Here is a 27,780-nt window from a genome sequence, read left to right as displayed (position 1 = left end):
TTTATACATTTCTTAATTTGTTTGCACTTTTTTTTTACATTTTTCGTGCTTGGCTTTTAGTGTTTGTATATTGTTTGTGTTCCAAATTTGTCGTGTACCACTCCCCTCTGTAATGCCCCAGGGCCTTGAGGGTACTTAAATAAATAAATAAATAAATAAATGGGAGCTCCCATATAGTCAGCGGGATCAGCGCAAGAAGTGAACTAAATTAGTCGAAAAAAACAACTGCGGATCTTGTGTATTTATGTCTGATTATGTGGTTAACAGCCACGATCGACTCGATTAGCTCAACGTGCGTACTATAATTTCGCAATATTGAAATAGACATTACATTTCCTTAATAATCTAAAAACTCCTACTGTAAACAACATCAAAAAATCATGGCGGATGTTGAGCAACATTATCTTGTAGTCTCAGTTTCGATAGGTGTATTGCCCAGTGCATTGCGTCGCATTTTGATGGTGAAATATTGCTTCCTGCTCGGCTTGTGTTGTCTTTATAAAAAAAATAAAAAATACGGTTTGTCAACTCGACTTAGTCGTCTTCTTCGCCGCCTGCCGTAAACCCTGGGAAGTTTCTTGGCCGTATTTTGTACAGAAAAAGAGCACGCTTTGTAATTTTACAAGAAAAAACCGACCTGTGAAATACACCTTTGACGAAAAGTGTAGATTACTACGTGCAGGCGTCGAATTTATCGTCCATTTCTGATCGAGCCTGTCGACTTGGGACACCCAATATATTGGAGCTTTACCTCAAAAAATACCCGCGGCTATTAGCGTTCCCCAGAGATTTTCTAGGGCGACACCCCCAAAAATTGTTTGGAGGTGTCTCTTCAAAGTATCTTTTCGTCTCACCCTCTTGATTCCAAAACAGAACTTCCACGTAGCGTATTTGACCGTGTATCCAGGCATTACATTCCGTTTGATGTATTGAGTTGTGATAGGCCGAACTTTTGCCGCATCGAAAGTCGCCGAATCTTGGGATTCGGCAAAGCCGAACTTTCGCCGAACTTTTCTGGATTCGGCAAAGATTCGGCAAAAATACATTGTTACCAGACTTCACGCTGACCTTTAGTTTTTCCTCGCAAAAAAAGGTTTTGTATTTTTTTTCTTAACTTAAATGCAACATGTAATGCATATTGACACAGTTATTACTAAATAAGGTGATATTCTACAAGATAATTGTATTGGTGTCGTTTTTGTGTGTTTACTGGCAATTTTAATGGCTCCTTGAAGAAGTGGCGTGACATCGAGGTTGGGTAGAAGCGAGCGTCGCGCAAGGGGGCAGTCACGAATCACGCTACGAGAGTTTCGGTTTTGATACAATATCCGCGCAAGCCAGCATGTGTGTGTACATTGCTAAAATGAAGGAAATAACGCTGCGTTCTTGCTTTCTCTGAGAGTCAACGGTTTGTGCGCGCGCGAAAACGAATGCAACGTTGCTGAGCCTTCATCAGAAGAAATAATAATATTATTATTATTGTAAATATGCATGTTTTTCGATTTGAGTCACTCACCTGACATCAGCTCTGCATGAAAGTGTATGTCCCATATTCCCAACGTCTCGTTTTTAACCTTTAAAATACCGGTTTCTGGTGTTAGGACACACACGAACGTTTTGGAAGATAGGGAGAGTTACCACTCATTCACACTGGAAGCGGATCCGCGTTCACAAAGCGGTTGCGAACGCGGTTGTATAAAAATCCACTACAATCGCACGCGCACTCGAGGACATCAAGTGCGCGTGCAATTGTACTGGATCTTTACACAAGCGCGTTCGCAACCGCTTTGCGAACGAGGATCCGCTTCCAGTGTGAATGAGCGGTTAAGCGCGAAACACATGTACGACGAAAACCTTCCGATCCGACGTGCGGACTGCCGGAATGACGTTGGGGGGAGAGGGTTTTCGTAGCATCGGAGAGCGTTGAAAACCCTCGCCTCCGACCATCGTATTGCGCGGTCGGACGTCGGATCGGACGGTTTCATCGTACATGTGTTTCGCGCTTTAGTCATGTCGGATGTGCAACGTCGAGCATCATAGTTTTGTGTTTAGTTTCATGCAGGTACATGAAAATGCGAAATAACGCTTGAGAAAGCAATATTATTTTGTCTTGTCTCACACTACTTCTGAGCCGAAAACAGAATCACTATAATTGCGAGGGGTGCTTTAAAGTAATTGCCGGCCAATGTTTCAACTACGTCGTTGCATCACTTAAAATGTCAAAGAAAAATCACGTTATCCAAAACGTACCGCATCATTTGTCACTTGCGCAGTATACTGCGTACGTTACTGGTCGATCTTTTATTCTTGAGGCAGAAAATGTGGAAGAAAAGCACACTCGTTCACAAACGCACAGTTACCGCGTTGCCTACTCCACACTTTGCCGTAACCGCTGGTTGTACTACGCTGCACGATGGTAACCGCACAACTGCACGGCGTCCATTTTCAATCCATGGCCCGTAGCGTTCTCGCGCGTGAGCAGACATTAGCCAAATTTTTCCTGAAACTTCGCCGAACTTCCCTTCAAAAGTTCGGCATTTGCCGAACTTTGCCGAATCTGATGTTCGGCAGATTCGGTTCATAACTAGTATTGAGTAACAACGATCTGTGTGCCACCAGCGTAAAGGCTTAACTAAATGGACACTTTTCTAGAACACTTCTTGGCTGCCGCAGAGGCTCTCCTCACGCAGCGGCGAAAGCTTGAGGTAGGACTGGCTCCTTTAGTTGCCCTACTTGTCCTTCCTCCTCCGCGAGTCATCTGTTCGCAGTTTACTTGAAATGAACAGCGTCTGTGTGGTGTTGGAGCGGCGCGCTGTGTTTGTGCTGGGAAAAATAGCACTAGAGTAAAATAAAAAATAAAAAAAAATGTATATTTTTTGCTTAAAACGATTGCTGCACTGTAACAATCATGGCACTAAAAAACAATCATTGCTATTTAAATTATTAGTGCACTAAAACGATCATTGCACTAAAATGACAATTGCACTGAAAACAAACATTGCAATCGAAAACAGTCATTGCACTGGAAATGATTATTGCACTGAAAACAGTGACCCGAGTGAGAAGCAGCTAACTACAGTAATGTATCAGGTCTACCTGTATGCGTACTCGATGTTTTACGCGATTCTTTTGTTTCTCATATTTAAAAACTGTCCCCCGCCCCCCCCCCCCCCCCTAATCAAACGGAAAGAACAACGAAAACGACGGCACACATTGGGCAGTGTCGCGAACATTCTTTATACCAGTTTATTAGCTCATAGCACGGGCTTGTAGAGGTTCATCCTGCGCGGTTTTCCTTAATGCCGGTGAGAACAGATACCGCCGATGCGCATCCATCGCACGTGTAGCTCCTGGACGTAATTATCGCAAGGCTGCCAGCTCCACACTTGTCCTTCACGCCTGGAGGAGAAGAAAAACGTCGGTTATAAAATTGATAGTGACCTTTATTTACAAAGTTCCACAATGGATGAAATGCGGAAGTAGCGACCGTGAAAATTTGTTTAGAACACACTAAACAGTCGTTTTGGGGGAGGGAAGGCGAACCCATTGTTCATCAGTGTCGCCGCCAAATCTAACAAAGAAACAACTTAATTGGTGTTTGTAGTAGGTGACAGTCTAGGAATGCAGCCTCATACACGCGCTTGTTGCCTTTCCGGGTTTTGGTGACGCGTGCGTCGAAGTGTTATCCGGAAGAGGAGGACCTATTGCGTTCTTAACTTGTCACCGACTATTCATCACGTGACGTCAATTTCCCCACTTAATTTAGCTGGGGAATTGAATTAGTGTAGGGCTCACGTGACGTCAATTTCTGTGCTACATTTAACGCAGAAACCCACGGACTGACGGACGGACAAGTTCTCTAGATAAGAGGGCTCCGTCAGACGGCGTTCCCTCCTTTAAAGCCGTCTGGTATCACTCCGCGGTGGTGGCGCCGCCAGCGTCTTCGTTTCACCTCCACTCTAGTAGAACTGAGGGCGGACGAAGCACGGCGTTGCCTGCGGTAGTTTGGGGGGTTCTAGTGAAAACGCGCTTTGATTCTAACGCCCCGTACAAATGTAACATACCAGCATACCTTTAAACGTTTCAACGCCGTTAGGGAATGTAAAACGAGAGCTCCCTCCGTTTCTTTCACCCGTCCGGTTCGTCAACTATACTCCGTTCACCCTTGAGCTGATACAGCAGCCAATGGGCGCGTTCAGTAGCGGCCCCGGAGTCAAGGAGTCACTGACTCCTTCCACTGGACTGCCAAAAGTCACTTTCGGTGCACGTAACTCCGGGGCTTCGGAGTAAAGCTCCGAAGCACCGAGACCGAAGTCGGTGCACGTAGAGTCAAAGGAGTTAAAGATGACGGCGGTTCCTGGCTGGTGACGATTTCCGGCGAGAAAATCCAAAGAGCTCTGACCCGAGTCACTCCGTTCGGAGGCAAGGGAGGCGCTACTGAACGCGCCCAATGCAACCAGCACGCAATCGCAATCGGATTGTGCCGCGTTCAAGCCCACCCCAACTCAGAAAGATGGCGGCGCCCTGAGACCGGACTTACACACACACGTTTGTAAGTCTGGTCTCAGGGCCGATGCTACGCTGCGATTAGGTAATTCAAGCGACATGAAAACTACGTCGTCGTCACGGCGCTTGTCGTCTTCGTGCGTTTCCTACAGCCGGTTAAACCAATCACTCTCAGATGTAGCGCAGGATAGCAAAGCATTCACTGTTGTAAGGGATTAGTTTAGCCGGTGATCATCACGTTGCCTTTTGACGCTAAAGCTTCATTGGACCCACAAAATTGTGACGTCAGCAGCGCTCGGACTCGAGTGAAACGGAGCATAGGACAACTCAGTTGAAAAAGCTCGCCCTTCAGAACGCGAACCCCCTGCGTCCAGCGGAACCGAATCACTGGGACCCTTATTAAATTAAAACAGCGCCGCTCTTTGACGGTATGTCCGTTCCGTTAGTCTTAATTAGTTCGTTGAACAGTTGGCAGTACGCAGTTTATTTCGAGACAAATGGAGCGAGCGAAAGTTCGCTTGACAGACATATGCGAGATTTTTTTTTTTCTGTTCTTTTTGCTTCCATTTCCGTTCAGGTTTGTGTAGTTGCCGGAGTGGCCGTGGCGGCTAAAACGACGGCGACGGCAGCGATCGCGTATGGTTCTGTTTTGAAGTACGGGGTGGAGCCAGCTTCCAAAAATTTGAAGGGAAATTCCCAGCTGCGCTTCTCTTTTTCTTATGTTTACGCAGATTTTTATTTATTGATGCCCACCAACAGCAACACGCCTTCCTGGTTCTGCAACCAAACACAAACGAAGAAACATACAGACAAAAAATAGCGTTGTACACTCAAAATACCGAATCAAGAAATACAGAAAACAAACTCACACATCATTTTATAGTTCTGGCGTTACCAGGTTTTTAAAACAGCTTACATTCATTAACGTGTCAATCGAAGGTGTCAAAAGACTCTTAATCTAAACTTCTATTCGGGTGAGAGGCGAAAGCTGGGAGCGCCCACCAACATGAAACAGTTCCATTGACCTCAAATAGCGAGGAGGCAAACAAATGTTTTTGGTAAGTAATAAACTCTAGCGTGACACCTTGCCGTTTAAAATTTGGGCGAAATCAACAAATCAGGAGGATCTCTTCTTTCGGAAAATGTTTTTAAAACCATTTTACTCACTTGTTCATAAATTAATTGAATAAAAGTGTCTAGACGCTTTCACTACGCATAGGACTTGAAGAATTGTGAATTCCAGGCCGTAGAAGATAATTAAAAGTTTGAGCGGACAAAGCAATTTAGCATCAAAATTGCAGATTTTGATTTGGTTTTAAACTCTCACGTAATTCATGACGCCATGCCGAACATCCTCAATGATGAGACCACCCCAGCATTAACGAGAGTGCCCATTCAAGGGGCGGAATCTCATAACACTCCAAGGTCCCGTACGACAGATGTTCTTTCTATTTCAGACGTCTGGGACATGAAAAGGTACTAAATTTCTTCAACTGAATCTGATAACGTTAGTTGCTTTCGGATTTACTTTAAGGCCATTATTGAAGAACCACATTTTGACCGCGTCGATATCAATCTGTATTTCCATGCAGTCACAGTGGGCTTCTATCCTGTGAAATATTTTTACATTTCGAGCATGCTGCAGCAATTGAGAAAACATAACACAATCAAAGAGATCATTTTCAAATGTATTGTACAAAAGAGTACCAAGATTATATCTCTGATAGACTCCAGAGGTTGACTTGTACGGGACGGACAAGGCTTCCTGTATGCCAACAGAGTTTGAGCACTCCGGAAAATAAGTTTAGGACCATTACATATGCTCCCATTAGTTAAACCATTTTCGGACTTCTTAACTAAAAGCAATTTATGGTTCACGTTATCAAATGTTTCAGTCATGTCTAAACACACTGATCAACTTGCCCTCGTGTTCAAAGATACGAGCACAGAACTGTATAAACTGACAAAGATTACGCTCTACCGAGAGGCCCTGCATGAAGACATGTTGCGCCGAATTAATTTTGTGCTCAATGAAGCGATAAAAGCCCGAGAAGACTGCCATGTAAACATTCTGGGTTATATTTGATAAAATACAAACGACCTATAGCTGTTCTAGTAACGTTGGCTTGTAGCGGGGCATTTGACAAGAGTCTCTTTTGAATACTGTCGGGCACGAATGAATTGTGAACAGCGGAGCACGTGATTTTCGATACGTGATTTTTTAACTTAGAGACAAATATACTTAATTTCATCTTGCGTTGAACTGCAGCGCAAGGTGACACGGCCCTGGCAAGGCATTCTTACGCATCGCAAAGTAGTGAGTCAAAAACTGATAGGACAACTAACGAAGAAAGGGTAAAAGCACAGGCGAGCTGGTGAAGAACTTCCATCGTAAACCGGAGACACGGAAAAATAAAAAAACGGACAAAACAACAACAAGTCTCAAACACAGCTTCTAGTTTATTTGAACACCTCCGCTCTTATATATACACAACAACCCTCCTCTCCAAAGGTCGACACACCTCCTCTCCACTCCATCAACGACATCTCAAACTGAACCAATGTGTCATTGGTTCAGTTTGAGATGTCGTTGATGGAGTGGAGAGGAGGTGTGTCGACCTTTGGAGAGGAGGGTTGTTGTGTATATATAAGAGCGGAGGTGTTCAAATAAACTAGAAGCTGTGTTTGAGACTTGTTGTTTTGTCCGTTTTTTTATTTTTCCGTGTCTCCGGTTTACGATGGAAATGATAGGACAAGGCAGGGGTACCCTAGCGATATTTTTACAGTCGCTGATTTTGCCTCAAGATTGGCTCAACGCATCGACACACATGGATGTACCAGTCCCCTAAGTATTGTGCGAAAATAGAATGAAATCTCGAAGTTACTGAATTTTTTTACATTACGTTCTCATCTTGTTTCTCAAACCGAGAGCCCCTCCTGGCACCACTGAAATGTGGCGACAGAAATGGTACAGAATGAACACTCAACCCAGTTCCCAAATGATTACGAGACGTTTGATGGTGGTAAAAAAAAAAAAAAAAAGCTGGAAAGCTCATTCCCTGACAATCACAAAAAAAAAAAAAAAAAAAAAAAAAAAAAAACGCTTGACAGACTCCGTTTAAGTCTACATGCGTGACCTTAAAGTCTGTATAATTTGTGACGTCACACCACTGGAAATGGAAATTTGGTTTCATCATCATCCTCATTTACGGTTTTATGAATCGCTAGTTTGCGTTTCGACAAAATAAATATCATACCGTGTGGCGTGAAGACTAAATCCGGGTATTCAGAAAATACACTTTGTTTTGGTAGCTCAAAAAGCGGCCGGAGTTTCCCTTTGACGTAATGTTCGTGTTTTGTACCAGTGACACATCATGCGTGTTCTAAAGAAGCTCTCAAACGTAATATTTATTATATAAATATGGTGCATGTTTGGAGAAATTAGGCTTCTAGTTGTCAGTGCTAGCGTTACCGTCATGTTCTCTTATTCAACATTCATGGTACCATGGCCGATGTGAAGTCCTACAAAAAATCTTCAGAATAAAAATTTTCTATTCAAAAGTTATTACGTGAAAAACATCTTTAAAATGACCCTGCTGCTTGTTTAAAATGTCATCTGGCATTTGTAATTCCGCTGAATGCGCTGTCTTTCGTTCACTGTTTCTTGAAGTACGAGAGGACTGATTAAAATAATTTCTGAAATAAAAAAAAGAGAAAAGAATAGGTTAAATTTTGCACAGATCGAAGCCCTCTCGAGGGGATCTTTGGGTACTAGACGTTGATAGCGTTGATACCACTTCGGAAGCGTGTGTCGCCGGGATCGACACGGCAGAGCGGGTTGATAACAGCGGTGAATCCAAACAGTGTCATTGGCAGCTTATCTGGTGTCGCTGGCAAAAATATGTTTATTCGGCAGCTCCTCTTGCCTTTAATGGCGTTGCAAAAAGGACAAAATCAGCTTAATTTTGTCGCACATGCTTAGTGAGTCACTTATTATCAGCCCCCTATAGTGCAGTGGAGCAAATCTTCATCGGCACTTTCACATTCGACACACGAGCCCTGGTCGGAGAGTCCATGGAGCCGAGACATTTCTCAAGGCGGTTAGGTTGGAGTCGACGTTCCACTGTTTAGGCCTACTAGATCTCTTGAGTGACAGAAAAGTCTCAAATTTTCCTTGTGGCACAAGAAGTAAAGGCAGAGCTTCTGCGGAGCCTGCTCCTGCTCAACATGCTAGGCTTCTGTGTAACGTGCCATCACATTATTACTCACAAAATGAAGACTGCAAAGCTTCGCGTCAACCTCGGTACGTGAAGAGGTTCCAGCCACGATAACCAAAGGCACTTGAGTTTGTGCAGTGAATCGAGTGAAGTACACAAGTCAGAGTTTTCTCGAACACCGCAGACAAAAAACGTTGTATCCGCACCGTGACCTCGCCGAACTTCTAATCAGCGCTATTTTAACTCGCGCACTGATATGCGCCCGAGGAGCCAGGTGACGTCACTTCTAAACTTGAGTTTGATTGGCTGTTGAAGCTTCTAACCTTTCGCTGCGATTCAGCAAGATGAAACTAAGTATAAGAACTGATAAAACCGCGGAGTAGAAGGGGGGCCACTAGGGTGGACATATAGCCAGCCGGCGTCAGCCAGGTGGTGCAAGCAGAGCGGGAGCCCACGATTATACCATCTCTCGTTGTAAATTGGCAAAGGGTGAACGACAAGCCCAAACATTGCGTACTGACGGCTTCAATATTTCTCTATGTGAAAGAGCGCAACGCACATATATCGGACCATGACGCAGCAAAACCTTGATACTTCTCAGTAAAAGTGCACTGCGGTGATATGTAGTCATGTTCCGATCGGCCCGCCAGGGCGTAGATTCCACCGTACTGGCATGCTATGCGATCATGGCTTCTTGGCCTACCCAGCATTTCTTGCTTCAGAAACAAGGCTGAGCGGCGCCACCAGAGTAATAGCTCGCGTTTGAGGAATGCAGACGCCACTCCCAGGCATACCCAATAGTTCTTGCTTTAGTCGCTGGATAGCGCAAAACCAAAAGGCATTGCAGGTTGCCCTATAGAGGAAGACGCGCCACCTCGCAGATCCCCTTTCGAACCCTTAGTTTCTAAAAAGCGCTTTTGTGTAACGTTTGGCATGTTTATATATGACGTAGTTGGGTTGAGCGACAAAAACTAAAGTACATAATTTGTGCATAGCTACAAAAGCCAAGAAAAAGTATAACTCTCTGTGCGAACCCCCTTAATTCTAGCGCTTTCCAATGGGCAAATAAAGTTATTTGCTTTTGTGCCCAAACTCAGCTACGTAACAATTCAACAAGGTGGCCGCCAAGAAAAACGGTCTGTAGTCGGTGACAGCTAACAGGTAAAGAGTCCAGAAACTCCTCCCACCTCTTCCTAATTGAGCAGAGCGAACGCTGGAGAGGTCGCCATCCCTCCACCGATCGCTCAGCTACAGCAGAATCATCTGGTGGGCTATTTTATTGAACATGGTAGCGTATACAGCGGAAAGACGAGGTCTAGGGGCACAGGACAGCGACTATTCAATGTCCCTCTTCTACTTGTCCTCATCTTTACTGTATATGACAATGTTTGTTTCGCGAAGGTGGAAAGAGGTGGGAAGAGGCTCCGTTGAACTCTTAACCTGTCACCGACTATAGTTGCCTCCAGGAAGCGCAGCGTGCAACAAAGGCCACGTGCTCCGGTGTTCGAAATTCATTGGGATCCGGTAGTACCTTTCATAACTTAGTGCTTCATTCAGTGCGTCTTAAATGGTTGCTTCTTACTTTGCTAAGTTTTTCACCTTTTTCAGTCGCTCGCCGATTCTCATATAAAAACGACAGATTATCATTAAAAATTGAGAAATTACGCTGGGAGAAAAAATAATTAAACGAAATATAAGAAATTAAAAAAAAAAACTGTTGAAAACGAGAAGGATACTAATGTTTGCTGGTGATCATTAGACAACGTTGATTGGATTGCAGTTACGCTCGTTTTACTTCAGGGCCTTTGCTTCTGAAAACTGAATGTACCTACCGCTCTCTAACGCAAATGGATATTCCTAGGCTTCGATTGCCGGGATTACTCGAGTAACAACGCCTCCCGTAGTCCCAGGTCCTGAGACATTTTACTCACTGCTTGATCTAGGTTAATTGTCTCAAGGAGTGAGCAAAACAACATCTACGTAAACCGGATCAGCAAATTAAAAAAAAAAATAATCACGCATCAAGTTTTGAAAGTCATATCTTTGCCGCTCATTCCTTGAAATGGTACATTTTGCGAGTAGCTCACATGTAGTGTTGTAGGCATCATAGCAGGGGCATGTGTAGCAATATAGGTCCTGAAACCGGTAAGCGCAGTATTCGTTCTGGGGGCACACGAAACTCTGGAAAAGAAACAAAAAAACAATTTCAGTCCAGAAATTTTGTTTACAGATTAACCGTCGTGGCATATTCATTGGCGAGATTGTGTAAAAGGACAGCTATTTGTTTAAGGGATAAGCACTCCCAATTTAAAGACTACCTGCTGCCCAAGTTCTTCATCTAGAATTGTCATTAAAGTGGGCAAAACCAATGCAGACTTTGAAACAGGGCTGGGAAATTGATTGATTAACCTACCTATTAATCGATTAATGCTTTAATCGCGGTTAACTTTTTAACCGGTTAATTGGCTAATTTTTGCCGAAACAAAAGAAAATAAATATTCAACGCTTTCACCACGCAGATGGGTACGAGTACACCTGTATGACAGGTACACTTAAGGTTAAATTTTACCCTAAAGTAAACTGCCGAGGCGAGATTTCTGACTCAAGACAATTGCAAAATGCTAAACGTGTCCTAGCCATGTCAACGCCGTTCGAGTATCCGTTTAGCACCACAGGGACTATTGTGAACAATTAAAAGAGGTCGCTCTTGCCGGTGAATAGGAACGAACCTCTTTGCCTCATGCAGCTAAAGTAATAACCTGTGAGCGTCTTTGAAGCGTTCTCAACTCACATCGAGGTTGATTCGAAATGTAAATTGTATATTGCGCCGTTTATATTCATCAAAAATAAAAGAGAGAACACTTTTTTAAATATTTTATGCATGGAAATGTACGCGACCAATTATTCGATTAATTAATCGACTAAAGGGGGGCGATTCATTAGGTTAAAGTTTTAATCGACGCCCAGCCCTACTTTCAAATGATTGAACCATGGCCGTATATCACTTAATTTATATCCGGCGCATTTAATCAATGACCGGATTGCTAGTTCAAGAAAACTGGAGTATAGCAGTGGGGCTTTTTATGACAGTGGTCATGGAAAGTTTCAGCAAAATCTAACGTGCTTCTCTCCTTCCGACCGGTCTGGTCGTAATCCAACCTAAACATTTTACGTTCGCTTATTGTTCCTTTAACATAAAATGTGTTTATGGACTGGACATCATGCTCAGGAAATTAGGCGGGCCAAAGCAACATAAAATATCCAGAGCCCACGAAAGCCAATAAATACGCATACCAAGCACAAAGAAGCATACTTATACTCATAATTTATCCCGCTTTTTCCTAATGAACGAGATTTACCAAGCGGCAAAGAGAGAATCAAATCGCGGATTATGCGATCCGCAGCCCGGCGCCTTTGTTCGGCGTCCCTGAGAGGAGGCGAACAAGAGAGCAAGCAGCTGAACCAAGTAAAACTCAGCAGATCCTGCTTTGGACGTGCGCAGTTGGCTTCCGAATCACGAAGCGTAGCTCTACGTGATCTGACCATGCCACTGCTCCTTCACAAATTTTAACTTTTTTCTCGATATTTCTGATTGATCATTCAGATGAACGTACGAGCTGCGTCGAGCTTGCAACACCCCCGAAACTGCCCAAAGTATTCCGTAAACAAGCACATTAAATCACAACGCACGCATAATTCATGTACGACATATTCTGAGTTCACCATTTTTGTTAAAATGATCGAGGTATGAGTTAACTTTCTATGTAAAGTAACCGATTGCTCGTAGAGGGTAAAAAAAAAAGAACTATTTCACGAAATCAACGTGGTGGTTTGTCAGCACGCTCAAATAAGCATCGTCTATATGTAGCTATGGCAGCCCGGGAATACACTAAGCAGCCAAATATAGTACACGGCGTTGTATGAAAACGTTTTTTTCTCCCATAATTCAGATGACTGATATCAGCGTATCAAACCATTCGATGGTGTCGATTCTCTGGTTCAGCGACTTTAGCTTAATCTGCGGTACTCTGGGGTCGTTCAGCGGCTTTATTTTAATCTACGCTGACTATACGGTTAGATGCAGTAGCTATACATACGTTTGGTCCCTCACATCTGCTGACCTGGTCTTCGGCCAGAATACCTGAAAATATTGAAACTCAATATTGAAAAAGGTTGGTGACGTTAACGCTTAGAACTTAGAAGGGAACTCCCATAAGATAGACCCTTGCCATTCAATAATTAGATTCTTCGAGATCATTCAATAAAGAAAATAGAATAAACAAAAGCAATGACACGCAGATAGAAACAGGCAGGGGTGGGGATTGTGCAGAGTGCCTGGGTTCTGCCGTGTGAGCGTTCACTCGACGTGCTCGCAGCTGCGGTACGTTAACACACATCCACCGCTGATGTTCGAGCACCAAGCTGGTGTTCGAATAATGCAGCGATATCTTAAAATCAAGAAGGGCTTCGGAAAACAGTTCTACTTACATTCAAATGGCGATGAGGGGCAGTTCTTCTTACGGCAGGTATAACCTGATAAGCACTATTGAAAAATTTCCAACATTATTTCAATCAAGTTTTGTTGCATATTGAGACCAGCGCAATTATGCTTCGTTTCACTTCAAGTGAGAGCGCGTTAAAAGCCTAAGAGACAAAGAAGAGCATACGAACAAACTAAAAGCACAAAGTTTCTGCTCTTAGCTAGATGAGCTGGAAAATGAGCATCTACAAAATGACGGCGAGGACCTTGACGTTGCGCCACACGCACTGCTTGATTTTTCCCTTGGCTCGTACCATCGAAGTATAAGAGCATATTGCGCTCTTTTAGACACCTGCGGAATCATCTGGCGCCGGCACCAAGCACATGTGTGAATGACGAAGTAAGTGAGTAAGATAGATACATTTATCAAAATCGGAGAAGAAGAAAATGTAGCAGGACAAGATTTTTTTTTTCAGTGTACGTATCCAAATTTTATTACAGCATAAAATGCTTTTTCACGCTTTTCTGCCTTACTGTCGGTTTGACGAAACTTGACAACCTAAATTCGCAACAAAAGAGCACAAAGCAGAATCCAGATGTCTTAATTTGAACAATTGCTATGACATATGCTGACGACGGGCAAGAGATTTCTTGTTGAATTGTGCCAACTAAAGCGAATATTGAAAAAAAAAACGCTAGTAGAATTTATGTAATTTGTAAGAATCAGCTCACGTCCGCCGTCCTCCGTGGTGGTTGACGCTATTCCAAAGGACTTAGTTGTCTAGTGCTAAGTGTCCCGTCTTATTTAAAAATAATTTGGCATCATTCAAAAAAGGGGAATAAAAAATGAAAGCCGTTTACAAATCCCTGTAATGCCGAATTGGAGCGCAGCAATTGAGGAGTAGGGAAGGGTACTGAGGGGGGTCACGTCACCTGCGGGTCGTCACGTGATCTCGGGGGAGCGGGGTCACGTGACCTCCGGGGGGGGGGGGTGTCACGTGACCTCGCGGGGGGGGGGGGGGGGCGTCACGTGACCTCGGGGGGGGGGGTCACGTGACCTCGGGGGTCACGTGACGCCCCCCCCCCCCCCCCCCCCCCCCGGTTACGCCGACGCCACTCAGGCTGGAAACGGGCCCCTAAGAGCTGCGCTCTAAAACACCCTGCATAGCCTTAAACCTTTTTAAGAACGTGCTTACCGAGCATGTGCTGGTCGAGACGTCAATACCTGCAAAAAACAAAGATCAGTTCCATGATTTTTAAAATCCTCCTCCACCGAGAGACCTTGAAACAAATAAAATCCCAGACGAGCAGTTTTTTTGTTTTTTTTTCCTAGACTTACAGAATTTATCCTCGGTGCACGCCTGGCCTTGGAGGTATTTGTAATGGGTCACGCAAAGTTGCCCGTTTGAGCAGCTTGAGTCCTATGGAAGAAACGCATGGGAGGTGGTTACGACTGAGGAGAGGGACAAGTTCAGCCGACGGAAGTGTTAAGACATCGGTAGAGCCACATTCTCTGCGGGCGGCGTTGCATTGTCTTTACGTACACTTTTCAGTCTAAAGCCGGGGGCACACTGCTCGTGCATCATACAAAAGACCAGGTATGCATAAGAGCCATATGTAAAGAAACTTTTGTGAGTTTTAGTATTGCGTTCTCGAGGAAACCCCATCATTGTGCGTTTGTGTCGCGTTTTTTTACACTGCGCGTGCGCGGGAGTCTACATAGCGTCTTGGATTGGCGCATGGTGATAACGCGCGTGCGCAGAGCCTGTTTCTTTATTTAGACTAGAGGTCTGTGAGGCTGGAGCAAAAGGCGACCAAAGCCGCCTGGCAATGCTCCAGTCCCCGTTACAGCGCTATAGCAGCAGAGCAACAATAGACATAATTACAGACATGCAACGAATGGTGCACTTGTAGCATTGGCTTAATGTCAAACTAAGAATATATATATATATATCTGAACATAAAGTGGGATGATATATGTGCTATAAATTATACAAAACAAAGGGAAGACGAAACGAAAAAGGAAGGAAGGGTGAGAGCCGTATTATTGCTGAGGACCTAATATGCAATGCTTTATTTTGTTTTATAAATTTCGAGGTGATTGACAGTAATAATGACTACCGTTTCTGGGAATCTACATAAAAATCCAGGAATAATGTAACTCAAAAGTTGAGACCCATAATTTGGGGGAGTTTTTTTTATAACATATTTTCCATGACGTAATTAAGTCATGTGGTTTTGCTGTGGTTTTTTGTGGTTAATTTTCTAGAAATAGAGACTCGCTGTTTTTAAATTCTGTGTAATTTTCTAGAGTCACTCTCAAGTAATAATGTTGTTGGAAGGAAAGAGTATTGTTTTTTCAGAAAAGAAGCAGCAGTATGCGGCAACTATCTCTAGACTATCTATGCACTGGACAGCTTTCTTCTGTAGGACTAGTAACTTGTCAAGGTTAGTTGTGTTGTTGTTTCCCAAATTATTGAATAGTAGTTATGACGGGTGTGTAACAATGCATAATATAACTGACGTTTCAACCAAGAAGGCAGAAGTAGCCGAACTTTACGAAAAATGCCGATAGATTGGTAAAGCTTTGAACGAAGGTGTTCCACATGTCGAGGCCAAGTTAAACTCTCATCTAAACGAAGACCACAAAATTTATGGGACCTAACGTTTTTTTATAAATGTGCTTTCAAAATTTACGTTTATTTGATAGTCAATAGGTTTATTTTTAGGCTTGAAAATAATATATTTTGTCTTGCCAGTGTTCAACTGAAGTTTGTTGGACTGTAACCATAGGGGTAAATCAATGAACCACTCATTTGACATTGTTTATAGCTTCATTAGGTTTGAATAAAAAAAATACATTCGTGTTATCAGCGTACAAATGAATATATGGTGTATGTGGCAGATTTACAATGTCATTTATATACAATAGAAATAACAATGGACCAAGAATAGATCCTCGCGGTACACCATAAGTAATTGTTTCAAGCTGCGAACGCATGCCATTTATGAACGTATATTGAGAACGTGACGATAAGTAACTACGAATCAGTGCCAATGCAGGGCCTTTGATTACATACATTGGCAGTTTTGTTAACAAAATATCGTGCTTTATAAAGCCTTGCTGTAATCTAAAAAAATTCCGAGTGTGAAAAGCTTAGTTCCTATATATTGTTAATACTTTTATTTTTTACATTCAACAAAGCCATTTCCGTTGATTTGTTCTTTTGAAACCCATATTATTGACTTGCAATCGAATTATTTGCACCAGGAAAGTGGGTAAGCTTGGTGAATATAAGTCTCTCCAAAAGTTTAGAAAACATAGGTTAAACCGATGTGGGTCGGTAATTACTCAGGTCGTTCAGCGCTCCACCTTTGCGCAAAACGCAAACCCTGGCTATTTTCATTCAGTCTGGAAAAATGCCCTTGATTAAACCGGCGTTAAATATATAGACGAGTTGTGAGGATATTAAATGAGACACAGCTTTAATTGGTTCGGCTTTTAACGCAGCTTTTGCGTGTGCTCCTATACGCAATACTAAAACTCTCTACTATCTCCATGCCATATCATAACATAATCACCTCGTCTTTTTTACAGTTGCATGTGGGAAAAAAGAGGCAACATTATGAAGGTATGGGGGTTGGAGTGAAAGAATTCACGACTTGGTGCCTATAAACGCGACGACAGCTAGTTTTAGTATTACCTGTACTAGCGAACGCAAGCTCTTTTCGTTAGCGTTGCGTGTTCCACAGTGCGCGTGCGCGGAGCCCAAACTGCGGTCTTGGATTGGCGCATGGCGACGATGCGCAAGAGCAGCGTGTAGAACGCAACGCAAACGAAAGGCACAGTGCTTGCGTTTGTTCCTATAGGCTGTACTAAAAAGTAATTTACCGAAGTCTTGGGGAGGACAGGTAACGAGTAACCTAACTACGTTACGCTTTATTAAAAATACGTAACGGAAGCACGTTACGCGTTACTAGGGAATTGTAGTAGACCGTTCCCGCAGCCCGCTAAGCACTCGGATAGCGCTCCGTAATCCGCCGCAAGACCTTGATCACTATGCAGAGAGGGCTGGCGGCGCGCATGCGCAGCTGCGGCGTTTTCTTCGGGGATAACATAGCGGAGGAGGAAAACGATCTACTACAACTCCCTATTGTTTCGAATAAATCACGAGTACGTTACTACGTTACCAAAGAATGTTACTCGTTGCCGGTATCGCCATAGCTGGTAGTGCGTTACGTCCAAGACTACAAGAGACACGGTGCTAGCTGCAGATACGACGTCAGGATTATTGTTGTTCGAAGCACGGTTGTTTCATACATGAGTAAGATTGGAGCACATCTGAAAACTGTGGATTATGCCAACGTCACAGTATATGGTGCCTGGAGCGCGTCTTCGACTGGTGTGTTTAGAGTCCTATGCTGCCCAAACACGAAAGGTGATTTCGAATTGGCAACAAATGGCGTCACAGAAGCCGGAGTGTCATGCGGTTGCATGACGCGATCCTGGCGGTTGGTGGTGGAAATGCTAATGAGGAGCTGTGAATAGCACAAGCGAACGCGAGTCTCACTGTCGTCACTGCGTCCCAACTTCTCGCTGCTGAAGCTTCCGTGGACTGCCTCACAGGAGAACGACCTGCAGCAGAACAGGCGTCTGCCACATACACCACAGCTGTCGGGACGCCGCCAGGATCGCGACTGGCGACAGCATGATACTTCTATGACGTCATCAGGCAAAAATCGAAGGACCACTTTTCTGGACGCTGTAAACACACCATTCGTAGACGCGTTCCAGGCACCATAGTGGCAGGAGCGCCATTCGAGAAAGAAGCACAGCCCAGACGGTGTCCGCACGCTGTCTTTTGCATGATGTATATTAGAAGCGTGCCGCGGCGGCTTCAGGTTCAGGGTTTAACCAGTTTATCCTCTGGCAACGGACTCCTTTTCCGATTCAAGTTAACTGACGCCTCTGTGGGGTCAAATAGCCTTAAAAAAACACATGCAAAGGAAAAAAGAAATGTTTTTAAACAGTTTGGTTGGGAAAAGGAAGTCATAAAACGATCTTACAACGAAAAAAAAATTAGAGCTATATTTCCGGCGCGATACGAATTTGCAGTTGGCGCTAGGGGGCGCAACGGAAAAGTGGCCGCTAATTATCACGTGACTGGCTGCTATTTGTCACGTGCCGCTTCCGCTCTTTCCGAATCTTCGTATGGTCTCTAAAAGTTACTTAGTCATCTTCGTCTAAAGTACAACAAAAAACGAAGATTAGTACGTGACTTTTAGAACCCAAAGGAAGCTCCTGAAAAAGCAAGAGCAGATGTGATAGACCTGCGCGCCGGTCAGATGACGGTGGCGGCGCCCCGGAGCAGTCCAACTTGAGCGGCGGCGATGGCGGCGGCGGCGTGACTTTGAGGAGGCGGCGGCGCAGCGCGACGGCGCACAGGTCAACCACGTGACCCGCGGCGGCTCCCGCGGGCGGAAACTTGAAATTCGTTTTCCGCCATAAATATAGCTCTAAATTCTTTTTCTTCGTTGTAAATTCGCCTTATAACATTTTTTTCCATCTAAGCTGTTAAAAAAAAGTGTTTTTTTTTTTTCACATGCAAAGGTTTTATCATCCGCGTTGACCTTAAAGTCAACGCGGATGATAAATAATCATCGCGTTCCGCCACTGCTACCTTTGCGCCTGCTTCACAAGTGGTAACTTTGGCGCACCCCCGAGTTTCCCACGAGCTTCACGTCGTTCTAAAAAGAGTTGATTTAGTGGTTTTCGTGACGCTCTGTAAGTTTCTGATTGGAACCATATCTCTATTTTACTAATTATAAAGTGCATTAACGAATATTAATTAATTGGCTGATTTATCGCAAAGATTAGACACCCACATAATGTCTCCCTGGCCGTATAACTCACCTGTACAAAACGCTTAAGTGTAACTTTGACGGCTTTTCTAAAACAAATCAGTAAAGCTTTAAAAAAAAATGTACATTACTTATCGAAAATATTATTAACCCCTCCATGGTGCCGGTTTATTTTCTTTCTAGAGCCGGCTCCGAGATAACACGTGTCGCATGAAAGCAGCTGTGACGACGAGGTGAGGGAAAGTCAACGAGATACACGTACATTGGCGCACACCATCGGAGACCCCTGTCTTCCCTTCGATGCATGACATCCGTGAAGTGCAATAGCTGCAACGAGATAGACTGAGAATGAGGCCAGCGTATTACACAATGAATTTACGTTGGTGGTATTCACCGTGTATTGGAGTTCGTAAGACTAGACACCTCTATCCCCACGCTTTATTTATTAATTTAATTGCAACTCATAACCCCAAGGAAATAGTATTTTGAAGAAACCTAAATATATCGCCGTTAGCTCACAAAGAAAAAGAAAAAAAAAAAAAAAAACGACGAAGTAAAAAAAAAAGATGGGGCACACGCTAAGCTCTGATTCGCATGAAGATTTTGCTAGCACCTGGTAGAACGTGCAAGCGAGTATTTAATTATTATTTTTATGTACAGGAACAACATGCAGCGCCGAATCATAACAGTTAGAACCTAATAATATTTATAAAACCGAACTTGTTTGTTTACAGCAGTGCCGGCATAGGATGTTCCCCAAAGCACGACCCACCCTGCTCCTGTTAACCGCGCCGCCGCCTCTTCCCGACTGACCGGTGAGGAGGGTTCACCACTACGGCCTTGCTGTCTAGGGGGCGTTTCTTTACCACCGGTTAGCGGTGGAGAGGCGGCGGTGCAGATAACAGAGCAGAGGTGGGTCGTGCTTTAAAGAACAGCCTAGCAGACGTCGCTGCGTAAGCGCGCGTGCCTTTTGCCAGCGCGCATACTCTCGTTGGTTTGCCCGCTTCACGCCGTGATCGTGCGCTGATCAAGCGGCCGGTCGGCGCCCGCGAGGTATTGTTAAAAGATCTGGAGGGTGCAACATCTTAATCACAGCAAGTAGGAACACAGGGGCGTGTGGCATCGGGCGCTAACAGATTACCCTAACGGCCCGATGAGAAACTGCAGCGATGCAGGTGCGTTTCAGTTGCTCGCCTGAACGTACCAGAGTACCCGATGCCACGTGCTTTCGTGTGCCCACTGTAATTAATAAAGTAGGTCTCCTCTAACAACGATAGTTTCAACGAACTATTTGCGAATCATATAAACTTAAAAGACCCTTGACGCGTTTGTATTTGAAAGCATACGTCAAATGCGCCACGGGCTTCCAAGGGCTGCACGAGGCATGCGCCTCGTGCAGCCCTTGGAAGAAAATGGCGGCGATGCATTTAAAGGAACGGTCCTTAGAAGCGAATAATGGCAGCGCACTTACTCGTGACACGTGTCTTGAGCGTTCGCACCGCAACAGTTGGCGGTACTTGTAAGGAACGCGTAGCGTGAATTTTTATCAAAAAGGTTTTTGCAAAACGTTCTTTTTTTCTTTTTTAGCACAGAGTACGTTTTATGAGTCGGTTTTTAGGCGAAAATTGCCATGAACGCGCGTCAGAACGAGCGTAATAGTGGCCGTCATGAACGAGTGACACGCTGCAGGGTTACATACGTTAAGATTATATGAAAAGTTTGTATATAGAGCGAACACCGGAGAGGATTTCGCCTCTTCTCTAGCATTCGCTCCGCTAGATTGGTAAGAGCTGGAAGGAGCTTTTTCTAAGGTCTTAATTAACCTGTCACTGGCTATATAGGCTCCTCGCCACTTCCTTCCACTCTTCATCTTCAGAAATACAAAGATTGAGTTGTTGCCCCACTGTAATCGCGATGTTCTTGAAATTTACCAAGAAGGCTTTGGCAACTCCCCTTTCGGTATCGATATTACTTGTTTCAAGAGACTGTAAAGCCCTCAGACTGCAAGTGTATCGAGCACAATATCCAGGTGGTTGTAGAAATATAAGTAGTGAATATTTATTTTTTCAAGTTCAAAATGCTTTTTGGCGTTCTTTTGAAAACATAAAAAAACAGCATCGACACATAAAACAAAAGTGTGCGTTAACGTTTCAGTTGTTCTAGTATGTCTACAGTACATTGACTGCAGTTATTAAATTCCCCGGAATTCAAGGCATTCTTTATCTTGCACAGTTATCAAATGAAAGCGAAAGATGAACGTCTTGCATTTTGGTGACATCGGCACGCGCCGATATCACTAAGGGCATAAACAGTACAGCGAAAGTTGGAACAATGAGATCAGTGGTTGCTTTACTAACTCTTTTAGAGCAAGACTCTAAATAGGCTGGATTAAATCTAACTTGGAAAAAATATTCTATGGCGTTTGCTACTTTCTTATAAAAACCTCGCAGCGTTGTTATGTCTTGTGCGTCATCTATTTGAATCTCTGGTTCTAAATATTTTGTAAAAAATATATTTCTGGAGATTTCAAGAAACGAACGTTGTTGTTGAAATAAACGCCCATCTGGCAATCACTGCCATACAAAAATGCGTCCTAAGCCGAGACCCCCACCTTCAACATATCAAACGAAATTTGACCTTCGCATAGGCAATTAGACGATCTTTAAAGAAACGTCGCAAAAAGTCTATGAAACGTATTTACGGTCACTCTTAAACAATGCATGATCTGAAAGGAGCACGTTAATTTTGGTGAGATACATACTGGAACTCGACCAACGTTCGAAATAAATCCAATGTTACACATGCGAGAAGCAGATTTCGCACTCGTTTCGACATTGTTTCATATTGACTTGGGGTTGTCTATACAGCAATCAATGGCACGCTTAAAAGGTGCGACTTCCTCGCTGAACACGTGATATCCACCAAATTTGATGGCGATGTCACTACTTCCTGTAACAGGAGCCATCACTCTTTTCCTTGCTGACAGTCACACCAGAAGAAGCACGTAAGTATGAAATGCATCACAGTGTTCTTTTTATACTGGGTTTATATGCCCACACAATCACAAGGTCGTCCGCATAAGCGAGGATGTTCACCTCACAACAATGGAGACGAAAACCGTGGCCCATACTGTTTCTTGCGATGCATCTCCAGAGGGACTCCAAATATATGTCCTCGAGAAGGGGCGGAATGGAGTATCCTTGACGCACCGAGCATTCAACTTGAGCAAATTTTTTTTTTTTTTGGTAGATGTACGTTTTTCTCAGCATTTTCGCCTATTTGGATATGTTTCACGCTTCAGAAAATAAGGGAATGCTCCACTCTATCCAAACATTTTGCAAGGTCGTTTTGTAATATCGTAGCTGTTTGAGAGGTCTATATAGACTACAATCTGAAAGTTTGTTGGTACGTTCCTTGCTTTTATGGAGTAGGTTTTGTGGTAACTAGCGACCGTATTGCTCTCAAGTTTGGAATTCGTCCGGCAAGTATTCTATATTCACAACTGATAAGGCTATTCTTCCCTCGCCTCGCATTTGTCGTAGCTAGTTAGAATAATTGGACTTCAAGGGTATTATTGTGTGTGCTTATTGAAATAAAAGTGGTAGGGAACCTTTATCGCACGATTAATTGAACACACGAAGTATTGGTGCAAGATCCTTTTTCTACTTCGCGTAGAAGTTTGCTGGCAGTTCATCTGGACCTGGAGCCTTCCGGCCTTAGATTTCAGCAATATCTTGTTTTCTTCACTTCCATCAGTAGAGGGATACTCGTTGATTCTCCTGGCCTCAGCATGGAGGGTGTTCCTTCTATTTATTATATAGCTTTTGTCTAGGGTGCGCAGAAGGTATTTGCGTGAAAAGTTCGTCGTAGTGGAATAGAAAGGCGTCCGGGTATCTTGTTACTCTGACAGTTCTCTGCCATTATGTCATAGATGACCGGCCAACTTCTTTTTCGAGGTTCCGCGTGAAGGTATCTCTTTTCCGGTTCTTTTATTTCAAGTACTTGGAGACTTGGTCTTGCAACAGAATCGCCCACACCGCCTCATGCAGTCTACTTTACGTGTTTTTTTTAGGTTTATAATCTTAGTTTTCTTTCAAGTACTTGGAGACTTGGTCTTGCAACAGAATCGCTCACACCGCCTCATGCAGTCTACTTTACGTGTTTTTTTTAGGTTTATAATCTTAGTTTTCTATTGTCTGAGCTGTAAGCATTCAAGTTAGTACAGATACAAAAAATATCTCAAATCAAGCTTTTTTCCTCGGCTTTTTCTTAAAATCTAGTAAACCCAGATGTTGGGTAGGAAGCTATGGTAGTCTGAATGGGTAAATTATTTTATTGCAATGCAAACATGCCGGCGAGAGGAGTAGGTTTTAGATGATATTAACAGAGGTTTAAATTTTAAAAAATTGGGAAGAATGACATATTTAGCACAAACCACACACGGAGTGTAATTTGTGCTAGACACATTCTGTGTTCTCTTGTCTCTGTCAGAATAATCAAGCGTGCATTTTTCAGATTTGGACCAATCTTAAATACTCTACTCAAGATACTGTGCTTCAAATACTTTTCGATGTATTTTTATATCTTCTAAATACATTTAGTCTGAAGTATTTGCTCCTCCATCTTAATTAAATCTTTTTCACTTTCTTGTACTCAGTATCTCAAATACATTGTCCAACCTTCGAATATATTTGTCACTGAAACAATCTACGGAACTAGGGGTCGTCAAACTCCAGGGCAGAGCTGAGCCGATTGCAGAGTGGGAGGCCAGCGACAAAACACAGGGCAGAAAACAACGCACGAGCAAAATGCAGTCTAAGAGTGCCAACAAAAGATAAAATAGATAGCCCCAAGTACGCCCGCTTTTAAATGTCCCCTTCTCCGCTTTCTTGTTTGTTTTCAAGTTGGTTTCGGACGACACGTTAGTCTTGGAGCTAGCAATGTGCTGGTGACATTAATCAAGTTTTACACCTTTTGTCTAATCCTAAACTGGTTCCGTCAGCAGAAGATTGTGACGCCAACGTCGAAAATGGTCACAATGGAGCATTTTCGGAAATCGCCCGTTCAGTGTGTATGAAAATGCGCGAGCAAGTTTTCAGGGGAGCGAGGACACTCCATTGACCAAGGAAGCTAGGTCCTGCTGGCTTTATTGAGCTGCAGTGACCTAAATTGGGCTTCCATAAAACCCCTTGTGTGCCTATTGTCGCTTTACTTTGGCTCTCAAGCTTGTTTCATTTTTAGAATACTCCAACCTAGTTTTCCGCCAGATGAAGCCATGGATTGAAAGCGGTTTTGTGCACACTTCCTTGAGTTACTTATGTTTCCCTCTTTATCATCCTAGTATTTTTTAACAGTTTGAAGGTACAGGCGCTCCTACTTGCCCTTGGCTTTGGAGACAAAATACTCGCTCTTGGTGGTTAATCAGCGGCAAAAGCTGCTGTCCTTGTTGTTTCTCCTGAGCGTGCACGTTGTCGTTCGCTCGCATACTCATCATCAAATCTATCTGTCTGATCAACTCCTAGTTCGCCTGTTAGGAATATTCAATGCCGGACTATATGTCAAGTCCGTCGAATCGCGTCAAGGCATATCACGAACGTATTCCAGAATGTGTCATGAGCCGTCTGTCGCCAAACTAAAGCACTCCAGTTGCCATGCCTACAATATGCGAGTCCTCCTGGCTCCTAAAATTGTTTTCAGAAGTAAACATAGATTGCAGAACCTAAGCAGCTCCTTGAAGGTCGTAAAGATCACAGCAGAATGTGATTGTCAGCAAAGTCATCACAAGTAGAGTACCCCTTTTGAATTGTTTATTATTATATAGCCAGCTTGCAATCTACTAGCCGAGTGTCTTCACATGTAATTCAATTACTTTTTCAAGGTATTTGTACTCGACTCAAGGTAGTTCTTGGTAAAAGTAACTTAAATACTACTCCAAATACATTTTCAAATAGGTATTTAGTATCTTACACCAAGAACATTGTTGAATATTTGACTCAACACTGGACTATTTTTAGGCGGCTACAAGCGTACTCACGTTTACTAAAGTCAAGCCGCCGCTGACTGACTTGGAGCGTTTTCTGCGGCAGAGGCTGTAAATGCGAGCCCCCGTCGAATTCGGCAATGCTAAACCTCTTTATTACTTGGTTCAATATTTTTTACTAGGTTTTGTACATTTTTATTACTTTTAAATCTAGTCAAAACCTCTAAAACGCCACCGCCGCCCCTGCCTTTCCCTGGCAATCGCAAAATAAAAATAATCACATTCACATAATAGCTCCATATTAATCGCATAATAACATCCATAACTGGCAAGACAGGATATCGTGTTAACTATTTTACGGTCTGTACCCATTTCAAAACTTCAAGGGGAACTACTTGTTCTTAAGTTCCTCCACCTTCTGCACAAGTTCAGCACAAACGATGATGCCTTAGTGCTCTTCGTGAAGGTGCACTGATGTCTCTTGACGACGCATAACGTTCTAGCGCGCACGCAAAATCAAGGCACTGCAAAATGCGGCAGAATCGCGATGGTAGCGGAACAATTAAAACCATTTTCGTCTTTGTCTTTCTCGCACCACTTCACCTTTTTGATTAAAGGTAGGGGGAAGCTCACCGAAAGTCAAGAAGAGGCTTGAGGGCGCAATTTTCCACATGGTGCTGTTTAGTGTAACTTGAAAACAACGAAGGCTTTCCCGAAAGCAACGGAGGGAGAGCTTCCTGCCTGAAATATGACGCCTACAAAAGCGAGCTCCAGCCTGAACGATTTACGTGGTTTTCAATGCTGTGCGGATCCTCTTGCTATCTCTAGCTGCAATCTGCTGCCGCCAGCTGCGCGACTGATAAAAACAACCTTGGCGCCAAAGGAAAAGAAACAACATAAAACGGCAGGGTTTTCCTGCATGAAGAATGCTCTTTTTTTTATCATAGAACGGTCGCGTGTTACTTTATTTTGTATCTCACGCCGACGCCGTGGTAGGCTTCCAAAAATGTTGAATTTGCACACAAGTCCGAATACATAAATGGGACGGAGCACACAACAGGAACACAGAACAAGTGGGGTAAAACACGATCACAGAACACGGCACAAGCACAGAAAATGAGAAAAAAAGAAAACACCGAACTGTTTGTGTTTACTTTTCCGCTGCGTATGTTGCAACTCGCAACTACCGGTTTCCATGTTCCAGATGTTATTGGCGTCGACATGCAATTCTTGCAATTCTTACCTTCTATTTAGTGATATCCGGAACCTGTTTCCGCATTTTAGTTGGAATTTTTTTTTTTTGAAATATGGTCCTTCAGTTTGAATAGCAGCCTTCTATTAACAGTGCAGTCGACAACAATTTCTGAAGAAGGGTTCTGGATATAAATATATTTATTTGTAAACCGGTTTTTGCTGAAATGACATAAAGGGAACTTAACACTTTAATTATTATGCTCTGAGCTAATTAAGTCAAATTTACTAAATAACGTTTAACTAATATTTCTATTAAGCAACTCTATTTTTCTGGTTGTCAAAACCGGTTGCAGGAACAATAGTTGTCGAGTAAAAAGAATCCTTTATTCGCGATTGGTAATGATGAATTTACGCTGTCGCGCAAGTGCCGCATCTTTAGTGCGAGTATGTGACTCAAAATGATTGCGCCACCAGTCGTGCTACTAATACTTTTATTTTCCTCTGTCTTTTACGTAAACTTGGAAGCCAGGGCATAAAACTGCGGTTGGCGTTCTGGCGCTCCGACAGGATTTGGCCGTAGGACAGGACCATGAACATAACTAAATGAAGTGTAAAGAAACTGTTGGAAGTTTGTTGAGAAATTTATTAAAATGTACAAGCACAAAAAAGTGCAATAACAAAAGCAATAAAAACACAAGCAGAGCAGAACATATTATCCCACCATCAATATGCGACGTAGTAAAAACTGAGGAGAAACGTTAAGGTGCGAAACGGAAAAAAATAGGGGCAATACTTATAGATTAGAATTTACCAACCACCGAAACTTTTACAATGGGTCGATAGAAATGAAGGTATGTTCTTGAAAAAGTCCCGTACAAAACCTAAAAAAAAAACAAAAAAAAAACGTTCTGACATTATTTGAACAAACTTTTGTTATTAATTTTTGTTTTCATATAACATTCCCCCCATGATATCCGCCGCGGCCGATAACGTTATCCCCATGGACTTTTTTTTCTTGGTTTAAAGGGGCCTTTATCTCCAAAAGTGGTTTAGTCTTATCTTCAAAGACTTCAAAGACTAGAAGAACAGTACGTTAAACCTACGACGCCTGCGTGTTTTTGAAGAACAACCTATACAACTTCCGAATTGAAAATATTCTAAACTTTTTAATAAATAAGAACGTCTATTTTACATTAACGAAACGTTAAGAAGTTGTATGTTCACATATGAAGAATGTACTAAAAGAAAGCGTGTATAAATCGCTAAAAATGGTGCACGTGCGCCCTTGTCTTTTTCTGTTTTTTTACAGCGGAGCTGTTAAGGGCTAGGTTCCCCAGGATCGTGTCCGTGTATGTCGACACACCTACCCGGATAGCTACCGCCACCTATAAGTGACGGCGGCAAGCACACAACCAGTATTGTTTCCGCCGTCGCTCGTAGATGGCGGCAACCTTTCCAGCTGTAATAGAAGAATGGATAGTTGGGCGCGTTGGTGGGAATTCATCGTAGGAAACAGCGCGAAAAACAGACGACGACGAAGA

General features: G+C 43.3%; 1 protein-coding gene across 1 annotated transcript; it reads right to left on the bottom strand.

Annotated features, from left to right (window-relative positions):
* Positions 1–3,218: 3,218 nt before the first annotated feature.
* Positions 3,219–25,837, bottom strand: LOC120848215. Its single transcript, XM_040220188.2, has 8 exons — positions 25,679–25,837; positions 19,328–19,392; positions 14,543–14,624; positions 14,400–14,428; positions 13,212–13,266; positions 12,821–12,864; positions 10,811–10,904; positions 3,219–3,399 (listed from the first exon to the last, which is right to left on the bottom strand). Exons 1-8 carry the CDS (start codon positions 25,716–25,718, stop codon positions 3,278–3,280), a joined length of 531 nt encoding a protein of 176 aa, XP_040076122.1. The 5' UTR covers positions 25,719–25,837; the 3' UTR covers positions 3,219–3,277.
* Positions 25,838–27,780: the final 1,943 nt, after the last annotated feature.

Source organism: Ixodes scapularis, unplaced genomic scaffold (assembly GCF_016920785.2).
Source record: "Ixodes scapularis isolate PalLabHiFi unplaced genomic scaffold, ASM1692078v2 PGA_scaffold1__304_contigs__length_218370807, whole genome shotgun sequence".
NCBI lineage: Eukaryota > Metazoa > Arthropoda > Arachnida > Ixodida > Ixodidae > Ixodes > Ixodes scapularis.
Note: the sequence above shows the minus strand (reverse complement) of the source record. Positions and strands in the feature narration are given on the sequence as shown.